Raw genomic sequence first — 11,998 nt, forward strand, 5'->3', positions numbered from 1 at the left:
TACTTCCTCTTTCATGATTACAGCATTAGTTCCAAGAGGGTTTGGTGTTCAATGAACACAGACAATTATAAATATTTTTTAAACAATGAAAGTTGAATTTGTAGGCTTTGAAGAGGTGTCTATTCTATGGAGGTGTTTTATGACATAGTTGAATGAGCTAATAACTAATAACAAGCTAATGACTACAAAATACGTGAGAAAATTGTTACAACAAAGTGCAACATCGTGTTCTTAGGACATAGTTCACAAATATATTTTTTTTATGTAAAACAGATTTTTCACTTGGCTGCAAAGTATCAATTTTAAGGACATCTAGTGGTCAAAATGCGGTAGTAAAATTGCATTACTGTCATAGCCTCCGCAATTTGATTCATTCAGTTGACTGGGTTTGAAAGCCAATACTTACTTTTCTGCCTTCCAACTAGATTCAGAATCCACCTCTAAGAGGGCGTCATCACCCAAACTTCTCCTAATAAACTAAAGTTCCACACACTCACAGTAATGATATCATTGATGTCAAGGCGACACATCAAAACGGTTGTTTGTTTGTTAACTATTTGAAAGCGCACCATGCAATACACGACAGTAGTCTGCTGGATTTTACATTTCAAAGTTATAATTTATGTTATTCGAAAGAAAAAAAACATAGCACTTATTGTATTACAATGTCTTACCATCCATTAAACAACAGACAACCAACAAGTAAGAGCTGGGAACTGTTCTACTAGTAACAGATGTGATTTACGCTCTGGTAAAATGTACAACAACAAAAAATAATTGCATTCAAAATTTAGAACGTTTTTTTCAATTATGTGCTTGTGAACTTGTGATTTTTTGTATTTCTGCTTACATTCTTTACCTAAAATGTCATAATAGATGTGAACATGTTTAATCAAATAATACAAAAACAATTGTACTTTTACATTTCTTTACTGAGACAATTGATTCAATTTCTTTGTTAGGAAAAGTACGTGAACCTCTAGATGAATCATCTGCATTAAGTGTATTAAAGTAGTCAAAAGTATAGTATTTGGTCCCCCTATTCCTAGCATGTAATGACTACATCAAGCTTGTGACTCTACAAAAACTCTGGATGCAATTTGCAGTTTGTTTTTGTCAGGTTTCGGATGATGTTCTTCCCAATAGTAACCGAATGGGGAATGATGACTGGAGTAATTGTATTTTTAATTGAGTAGATAAGACGTTTGTAACCTCCTCACTTAACATCATTCATGATCTATTCATGCTTATCCATCATGGCGGTAGCATCCACATGAATGTGGAAACGTTCAAAAACATGCTCTATTCTTACCTAAAATAAAAGTGACTCCAAAAAGACAAGCTGTCACGTCTCTGTTGGGCAAAACATAAAACAAAACACTTTCAAAACAAACCGCAAATGCATCCCAGGAGTTTATAAAGTCACAAACTTGATGTAGTCACTGCATGCTAGGAATATGGGACCGAATACTGCACTTTTGACTACTTTAATACACTTCATTCAGATGATTAATCTAAGAGGTTCACATACTTTTTCCAACGAAGAAATGTAATGTTGGATCAATTTTCTCAATAAAGAAATTAAAGGGTACAATTGTTTTTGTGTTATTTGTTTAAAATCAGGGTCAACTTGATCTATTAGTAAGACTTAGGTGAAGACCTGATTACATTCTAGGTCAAATGTATGCAGAAACTCTAAACAGTTCAAACGTTCTCAACCCACAACATGTACACTTTACATGTTGACAATAAATATTACAGTAATCCAATTCAAATAATAAAATATCATTAGGGTTTATGAATAAGAGTATGTCACTGTTTTACATTGACACGTTTTAACACGGGCTGGCCAAGAAGAATCTGTATATCTATTGCACGATTGCTTCATCATTCCTCTCTGAACAAATATGCTAAAACTCTCAAAATGATTCCATAGAAAAATCTGTGAAGAATCTCGGGGTGGGTAAAATAGAATGTCACCTGATCCGATACATGTGACCTGGGACGAGCCCTTCAGTGGTTACTAATAGTAAACTGTACAACATGCTCAACACGTCAGGCTCTACTGTACAGTTCAAACATCCTACAAGGGGCACAACAATGGCTCATGAGAAAAAGATCATAGCCAAAAATAAGACAGTGTGAGGAAATGCTCGAAGCATTTCATGGTCAAACATTTCTAAAAAAAAAGTTGTGTCTGTTACAACAATAATAAGACATGTTCAAATATTGTCAACAAAATATGTCTTGAAACAGTTCCTTGAATTCACATTGACACGGGGCTCAGATGTGTTATTTAAGTTAAATATTGGCTGGATATATTACTGAAAATTAACATTCACACAGATTCCACTAATAAATAAACATATTTCTGACAACTTGAATACCATGACAAATTGGTATGTAGCAGAACATGTACTGTCTAACTGACGTTCTAATATACATAAAGTAAATGTTAATCTATTACAGAAGACAAGCTGAGCATGAGTTAACAAAGAAATCCCCACAGAGAGCTGACTAAAAGGGGTCCGACAGAGCGAGAGGAGCCGTCAACTCTTCTGAGCATTCTGACATTAATACAACAGATAAGAGTCAACCAGCTCTCATGCACACCCTGTTATCTGCAGGTATGACCCTCGCTCTGTCCACTACCGGATTAAAGCCAAGCAAACATGTGAGAAACAGGCGTTCACCATTCCTCAAGTCAAATGTCTTAAGCAGAGAATTCATGTCAAACAAAGCATGTGACCTTGAAAAACGCCACCTTGGGTTACGCTAATTGCGAGGGATAGATGTCAGAGTAAGTGCACGGATGAAGGATGCAGGTGGGTTAACCTCACTTTGGAATGGTGTGACATTTTCCACATTAGACTGTCAGTAGGAATCAAGTACAGTGCCAGGACAGACAGGAGAACCCCCAACTCAGCATATGCTCCTGTTCCTTTAAAGGACGTAGAAAATAAAGGACAATAAAGTGCCTCTGGTTATCTTGCACGAGGCAACCGCTAGGAGAGCCGGAGCCATGGTTGCCTTCTTGTGGTCGCCTTCTCTTCTTGACGCAGTGCTTAGTTTGTGTCTCCTCTCCATGTACAGTACTTGCTTTCATCCCATCAGTGACCGGGGTGGGGAGTGTACTGTGGCGGGGAGTAAGGAGGGGGTGCTGCAACACACAACAGTAAAAGCTTCAACTGTGACATAGAATACAATTATCTGTCTTTTTCTAAAAATGTGCTTCAGGATTGTGTTTACTCTTCAGACACTGATATGGCATTAGTCTACAAATCACATCACTCAGTAGTGATCATAAAGGTGTTTCAGGTTGTCCTCTTACCTCCCTGAGGGTAGCCAGGGTCTGCCATGGGGTACGGGGGGAACGGCCTGGGTTGCATCATGGGGTATGGCTGGGGCATGCCAGAATACTGAGGTGCCATTGGGTAACCAGGGTGCTGATAATCAGGATGTCCCATCACCAGCGGCTTGCCGTAAGCGTCATACATGGGCTCCACAGGGTAGCTGGCCATTGGGATGTGCTGGGCTGAGGTTGAAGCATATCATTGAGTCAATATAGGAATACGGTATACTGTGATGATCGCACTAATTCAATGAACCCCCCACCCCAATTTTCGCCTTGTATAAGTCCCAAATTCTTTTGACATTATAACTCCGTCTGACATAATAACATTCAAAAGCAGGCAGACTTCAAACCCTTTCCAACTGCAATTCCAAATGACAATTTTGCGAAAAACACCACATTGTATACACACATCATCTGTCATATTAACACATTCTGTTAGCAATTATCCATCATGCTACCGTCATAGGGAGTCCTGCCACGCTGCTGTCGTTGCTGGTAAAGGTAACAGCAGGAACACATGAAGCAGCACACCATGGTAGCAATGATAGCCACGAAGAGCAGGATGGACGAAGCAATACCAGCGATGGTGGTAGGGCTAGGAGAGGAAGGGAGGGGAAACCACCTCAGACTCTTTCTAAAAGCTTCCACAGAGTAATATCAACACATTATCTACTTCATTCTAACATTAAGTGCAAAAGTATCAATACAGCAATTACCAACTGTTTCATCCACAGAGTTACCCTGTGACCCCATAGTTCCAAGGTTCATAAACTGCTATCCAGTCCCATCTCTGCCTCAGCTCAGCTATTCACAAAGCGTCTCATAGTATAGGGGTGCTGTCCTAGGATCAGTTTGACCTTTTAGATCATAATGAATATGACAACATGGTCAGAGGTGACTGATCCTATATCAGCACTCTTAAACTGAGAAGCGTAATGAATTGTATTTGTTACATGATTCGTAAAAAACAGGTGTAGGCTAACAGTGAAATGCTTACATAAGGTCCCGTTCCAACAATGGAGAAAGAAAATAGAGAAATAATAGAAAAGTAATAACAGGTAATAATACAATTAATAAATACACAATCTGTAACGATAACCTGGTACGGGGTACCAGTACCGAGATGATGTGCAGGGGTATGAGGTAATTGAGGTAGATATGTACAGTTGAAGTCGGGAGTTTACATACACCTTAGCCAAATACATTTCAACTCAGTTTTTCACAATTCCTGACATTTAATCCTAGTAAAAATTCCTTGTCTTAGGTCACTTTATTTTAAGAATGTGAAATGTCAGAATAATAGAAGAGAATGATTTATTTGAGCTTTTATTTCTTTCATCACATTCCCAGTGGGTCAGAAGATTACATACACTCAATTAGTATTTGGTACCATTGCTTTAAATTGTTTAACTTGGGTCAAACGTATCAGGTAGCCTTCCACAAGCTTCCCACAATAAGTTAGGTGAATTTTGGCCCATTCCTTCTGACAGAGCTGGTGTAACTGAGTCACGTTTGTAGGCCTCCTTGCTCTCACACACTTTTTCAGTTTTGCCCACACATGTTCTATAGGATTGAGGTCAGGGCTTTGTGATGGCCACGCCAATACCTTGATTTTGTTGTCGTTGTTGCCATTTTGCCACAACTTTGGAAGTATGCTTGGGGTCATTGTCCATTTGGAAGGCCCATTTGCGACCAAACCTAAACTTCCTGACTGATGTCTTGAGATGTTGCTTCAATATATCCACATAATCTTCCTTCTTCATGATGCCGTCTATTTTGTGAAGTGCACCAGTCCCTCCTGCAGCAAAGCACCCCAACAACATGATTCTGCCACCCCCGTGATTCACGGTTGGGATGGTGTTCTTCGGCTTGCAAGCTTCCCCCATTTTCCTCCAAACATAACGATGATCATTATGGCCAAACAGTTGTATTTTTCTTTCATCAGACCATTTCTCCAAAAGGTATGATCTTTGTCACCATGTGTAGTTGCAAACCGTAGTCTGGCTTTTTTATGGCGGTTTGGAGCAGTGGCTTCTTCCTTGCTGAGCGGCCTTTCAGGTTATGTCGATATAGGACTCGTTTTACTGTGGATATACAGTGCCTTGCGAAAGTATTCAGCCCCCTTCACAAAATAATTCAGTTTTATATCTTTATGTTTGAAGCCTGAAATGTGGCAAAAGGTTGCATTGTTCAAGGGGGCTGAATACTTTCGCAAGGCACTGTAGATACTTTTGTAGCCATTTCCTCCAGCATCTTCACAAGGTCCTTTGCTGTTGTTCTGGGATTGATTTGCACTTTTCACACCAAAGTACGTTCATCTCTAGGAGACAGAACGTGTCTCCTTCCTGAGCGATATGGTGGTTGCGTGGTCCCATGGTGTTTATACTTGCGTACTATTGTTTGTACAGATGAACGTGGTACCTTCAGGTGTTTGGAAACTGCTCCCTTGTGGAGGTCTACACTTTTTTTCTGAGGTCTTGGGCTGATTTCTTTAGATTTTCCCATGATGTCAAGCAAAGAGGCACTGATTTTGAAGGTAGTCCTTGAAATACATCCACAGGTACACCTCCAATTGACCCAAATGATGTCAATTAGCCTATCAAAAGCTTCTAAATCCATGACATCATTTTCTGGAATTTTCCAAACTGTTTAAAGGCTCAGTCAACTTAGTGTATGTAAACTTCTGACCCACTGGAATTGTGATACAGTGAATTATAAGTTAAATAATCTGTCTGTAAACAATTGTTGGAAAAATGACTTGTGTCATGCACAAAGTAGATGTCCTCACCGACTTGCCAAAATTATAGTTTGTTAACAAGAAATTTGTGGAGTGGTTGAAAAAAAGAGTTTTAATGACTCCAACCTAAGTGTTGGACTTCCGACTTCAACTGTACATATAACTAGGAATAGAGTGACTAGGTAACAGGGTAGATAATAAACCGTAGCAGCAGCATATGTGATGAGTCAAAAAAGTTCGTGAAACAAGGGTCAATGCAAATAGTAAAATAGTTAACCAATGGATGCTGGATGTTAATTTCTCTACCATAAGCCGACATTGTTTTACTAAATTTGGCAGTACGTCCAACCGGTCTCACAACAGCACACCGCATTTATGGCATCATGTGGGCCAGCGGTTTGCTGATGTCATCGTTGTGAACAGAGTGCCCCATTGTGGCGGTGGGGTTATGGTATGGGCAGGCATAAGCTACGGACAATGAACACAATTGCATTTTATCAATGGCAATTTGAATACCTTGACAAGATCCTGATGCCCATTGTTGTTCCATTCATCCACCACCTAATGCTTCAGCATGATAATGCATGGCCCCATGTCACAAGGATCTGTACATAATTCCTAGAAGCTAGTTATTCCATGGCCTGCATACTCACTAGACATGTCACCCATTGAGCATGTTTGGGATGCTCTGGATAGACATGTACGACAGCGTGTTCCAGTTCCCGAGAATATCAAACAACTTTGCACAGCCATTGAAGAGGAGTGGGACAACATTCCACAGGCCACAACCAACAGCCAGATCAACTCTATGCGAAGGAGATGTGTCGCGCCGCATGAGGCAAATGGTGGTCACACCAGATACTGACTGGTTTTCTGATCCATGCCTTGTCTATCTTTGACCAACAGATGCATATCCTTATTCCCAGTCATGTGAAAACCATAGAATAGGGCCTCATGAATTTTTTTCAATTGACTGAATTCCTTATATGAACTGTAACTTAGCAAAATCGTAGAAATTGTTGCATGTTGCGTTTATATTTATGTTCAGTATAGTAGTAGGTGCAGAGGACTCTTCTGCTTCACCTTAACGGTGTTTTCAAACTGGGTCATGCTCATTAGGACGAACGGAAAGCAAAAACAATGAGTCAAAGACAAGTTAAAGAACTCCCGAGTGGCACAGTGGTCTAAGGCACTGCATCACAATTGCTAGCTGTGCCACTAGAGATCCTGGTTCGAGTCCGGGCTCGCCTCTCCCGAGTCTGTACGGGAGTTGCTGTGATGAGACAAGACTGTAACTACCATTTGGATATCACGAAAAAGGGGTAAAAGTTTTTTTTTAAGTACCTCCATTTCACTCCAAGGTGAAATAAATTTTAAAAATCACATCTTCTCCCAACTGGAAACCACACTGATCTCCAGTTGGGTGTTACTGCTCCTAGTGTGCTCAGTGGTGTTAATAAGTGATGATGAAAGCTTTTTATGGTGTGAAAAAAATCTGTAGTGTTGTGTCCTCTCAAATGCAAGGTCACTTACCTCAACATTACACCAATCTCCGAGAGGGAATACAGAGTGACCACTAAACTGTATTGATACATGCCCAGCTAGCACACTGGGTCGAGCTTCAGACTCAGCCGACGTCATGTGGCCCGAGCCTGGGCCACCTTCGGCAGTATTACTTATGGCTAGGATGCAGGGATTGAGCTCGGGCCAATTCTGGTGTGAGTTATCTGGCCCAAATGTATTACTTGAGGCTCGGGGCGACTCTCTGTCGGATAATTACATGGGTTGCTTTATCTAATTAACATTTCATAATTTCACAATCCTCATTGTTTCTGTGATCAGAAAATACAATTAACATTTTAAAGACATTCTTTAAGAGTCCTGTGTAGTATTGTAGTATTTTGATACTTTGTGCAAGGCAATTGATAAGCATTAAAAACTTTGTGGATGGAACCTCCCGAGTGGCGCAGCGGTCTAAGACACTGCATCGCAGTACAAAACTGTGTTTCTACAGATGCTCGTTTGAGGTCCGTGCCGGCTGCGCCCGGGAGACCCATGAGGCGACGCACAATTGGCCCAGCGTTGTCTGAGTTAGTGGAGTGTTTGGCCAGCCGGGATGTCCTTGTCCAATCACGCTGTAGTGAGCTAGGCGCATGCACGCTGACACGGTCACCAGGTGTATGGTGTTTCCTCCGGCACAAAATGTTTTTTTTTGTGGATGGGTTTATTTTTATGTATAAAATGTATAGTAGTAATATTTAAAATGACTAAAATCAGGTCATTTTATATACATTTATTTAAATTAGCATCTGGACACTTCTGGGGGGATTCTGGTAAGATGCTGGCAAAGTCAGCTGAATTCTGTTAGACGGAAACGATGTACTTGGGCCGATTCTGGGCAGTCGTTCATTTTGACTCCGGGCCAAGTCCGACACACGATTCAGGGCCAATTCAATCAGTTCCGGCCCCCCGGAAGAGGGCCGCTTCTGGGCGGTTTCTCAGAGAGAAATATAGTGCTGAGGGTAGCAATGTAATCAATTAGCAAAATATGACCCATGTGTACTCTGACATTTAGTGAGCCAGTCACGCAAACACACACACACACACACACACACCTGAACTGGAAGAGCACGCAACGCTTCTGCTCCCTCTCCGTGATCCTCTTGAGGCCGTCCAGGCAACAGTAGCGCTTGTGGCAATTCCCACAACAGAAGGTCATCGGGGGACAGGGGATACCGTTGTGCCACGTACCGTTCTTATCCACGTACCACAAGCAGTCATCAGTGGCACCCACTGCAGATACCGACAAGGAGAAACAGACAGAGCCAGACAGGACAGATTCAGAAGGGTGGACTGACGGAGGCAAAAGAAAGCTGATTACACTTGAGACTACTCAGTGGACTTAATATATTTAGTAAGACACCAAACAGCCCATCGGCTCCATCTCAACACATAATTACTCTGTAATTACACTTGGAGGTTGAAGAATGACACAGTAAAAAATGTTTGTGGTTATGTGCGTTAGGCTGTCCTGTAGGCCCCGATGCTATACATAGGTCAGGTGCATTCAACTCTGACCCTACGAGATACGGAGCCTGCTGGGTTTCTGTTCTACCTGATAATTAATTGCACACACCTGGTGTACCAGGTCTAAATCAGTCCCTGATTGGAGGGGAACACATTTTAAAAAATGCAGTGGAACTGGCTTTAAGGTCCAGAGTTGAGTTTGAGGGTAGAACAGAAACCGAGCAGGCTCCGGATCTTGTAGGGTCAGAGTTGAGTTTGAGGGTAGAACAGAAACCCAGCAGGCTCCAGATCTTGTAGGGTCAGAGTTGAGTTTGAGGGTAGAACAGAAACCGAGCAGGCTCCGGATCTTGTAGGGTCAGAGTTGAATGAACCTGACGGACATATAGCGTCAGGCCCTACAGGACAGCCTAATGCATGTAACCACTGAACATTTTTACTGTGTCATTCTTCAACCTCCAAGTGTAATTACACAGTAATTATGTGTTGCGATGTAGCCAATGGGCTATTTGGTGTCTCACTAAATATATTAAGTCCACTGAGTAGTCTCAAGTGTAATCAGCCAGGTCATAGTTGTAAATGAGAACTTGTTCTCAACTGGCCTACCTGGTTAAATAAAGGTGAAAAAAAAGAAAAGGGTTATAGGTAATTATGCCACTTGCATAGGTGCCCCACTACCTCCCAACCCATACTAGGGAGTTCCTGCTTCATTAATGTAATTTCCTTCTGGTCTAAGGTATTACAGATTAATCAACTAGGGATGTGTTGGTTCGTGAACCGAATAGCATCCGTGAAAGAGCCGTTCGTTTGGCTCCCTCATTTTACATAGTTACTACTGCTTCGAGCTCAAAACAACGATTACCTGTAGATAAATTACAATGATCTAAAGAGGGTGAATCCTCACTACAGAAACTGTAAATAGTGGGGAGAGCGAATGATTCTGGTACACGCTCATTTTTGCAGATCTTTAAAAATTAAAAATAAATTATCCAGGTGATCTAATCATTTCTCAGGACAAAAATAATACGTGAACGTGCATTTCACGATCTGACATAATGGTAGCCTACTTTTGGGGCTTTACTTTAGAGAGCTGCAATTGTCTTTGGTCCTAGATCGATGTTGAACGAAAAGCCCTTCGGGAGCCAAATGAGACGGCTCTTTTACATGAGAAGAGCCAAATAGGCCGGCTCACCGAAAATACTCGGAATGCCCATTACTAGAACCAACTACTAAGGAATCTGAGCCCATGTCATATGAAAGTATGTTTATTTAAATTAGGACAGTCCCAATTTATTGCAATATACTGTAAATATAAATGAATAATGCAACAGTCGATGGATTGATCAATTGATTTCGTGTATCAAATTAAAATGTGATGTTCCCCTGATCACTTCTGACAATTATTCATTGCTTTGACATCACTGGGTTCGAATACGGGTTAGACTATTTTGTGATTAATAAACATTATGTATACATAATGAACGGCACATCTATTCGAGATAAAATGACCAAATATAGGCCAGAATAACAGTTGTCTATGTAGGCGTGAGACTATTTGGCTATCGTGCGTTTCGCATTTCATTCGAGACAAGCACTGGAAATTCTTGAATAAATAAAAACACAAAACATACATTAAGGTCTATAATAAGTATAGGTGACACATCCGAAAAAAGGCATCATGTCTGGACACCCCTTAGTACGTCGAGGCATTATCTGGATACATTAGCCCCATGTCTCTAGTGGATTCGTCTACCGCTACAATTTATGGATACATTCTTGCAACACGTGTAAACTGTATCCAGAAATGTAGCGTAGTGCCGCGGCCTGTTCGAAAAACCAACCACCATCGTCAAGACTTACCCTGCCAGGAGGAGAGGAGGACGGTCATCACTGGCAGAGCCATAGCGATAAGGGACATTTTGCCTACTGTGAACATACTGTCCAAAATGATGAAAACGTCGATTTGAGCAAAACCACTGGCAGCTTTAACAGCTATTTTTCTCCATACGCCGCTGCAAATGATAATCTCTCTATAATCATGCTCTAGTTGTGGAATTGCATGACAGATGGGAGGGAATGAGGTTAGTGATCAACAAGATCTGGGTAGAATGACACATCGCCCGTGACGCTGTTCACCCAGGGGTCAGATGAGACCAATGAGATTCCTTAGCGCCTCCCAGGCCTCCTGGTGGAAATAATGTACTGCACATTATTCCAACTGGCATTTTTTAGAAGATAGCATTCTGTTCACAGCACACAGGATGAGACCCCTCGTTGGCTTCAGTGACAGCGAAGCTGACTATTACTCATTTGAATACAGCATACCATCTAAAAGGAAGTTATCCTAGGCCAGTAGTTTACAGAACAAAGATCAGTATTTCCAGTACAATGGTTGTTTTATATCCAATTCTGAAAATTGTGTTCTTCCAATTCTTTCAGGTGTTGCATATTTCTATTATTGATGCAAATTATTAATAAATGCAATCACAAAAAAAACACCAAAAATAGTATTAACTGTCCTGCATTTTCCATTCTCTTTCACAAAAGCCCCCATTTACAAGCAGGGTCAACTAAGAACTAACAATTATATTTATAATTGTGTATGGCAACTTTCCATTCATTGTAAATCACATTTCAGAAGAGGCATTCACTGAGTGACTGACAACACTTATGAAAGCACAATTCTGTGGAAGAAACGCACCAAATGCTTCTGGTAAGAGATTACAATGAATTGTCAAAAACCTCAAGACCCTAAGTGAAAGGTCAAACCAACTCACAACTTGAAATGACAACTTTGACAAACATTTGGATTTTGTAACATACAGACTATGTACTCACATTTTCACTACCTGGGAAAGTGACCAAATAACAATGGAAACTTA

The 11,998-nt window shown here is 40.9% G+C and overlaps 1 protein-coding gene across 1 annotated transcript; it reads right to left on the bottom strand.

The window, feature by feature from the left end:
* Positions 1 to 594: 594 nt before the first annotated feature.
* On the bottom strand, positions 595 to 11,851 carry LOC118399984 (protein shisa-4-like). Its single transcript, XM_035796279.1, has 5 exons — positions 10,977 to 11,851; positions 8,708 to 8,885; positions 3,814 to 3,950; positions 3,332 to 3,535; positions 595 to 3,160 (listed from the first exon to the last, which is right to left on the bottom strand). The coding sequence occupies exons 1-5, from the start codon at positions 11,050 to 11,052 to the stop codon at positions 3,111 to 3,113; spliced, it is 645 nt and encodes a 214-aa protein (XP_035652172.1). The 5' UTR covers positions 11,053 to 11,851; the 3' UTR covers positions 595 to 3,110.
* Between the last annotated feature and the right edge of the window lie 147 nt (positions 11,852 to 11,998).

The sequence above is a fragment of the Oncorhynchus keta genome, chromosome 21 (assembly GCF_023373465.1).
Source record: "Oncorhynchus keta strain PuntledgeMale-10-30-2019 chromosome 21, Oket_V2, whole genome shotgun sequence".
Classification (NCBI taxonomy): Eukaryota; Metazoa; Chordata; class Actinopteri; order Salmoniformes; family Salmonidae; genus Oncorhynchus; species Oncorhynchus keta.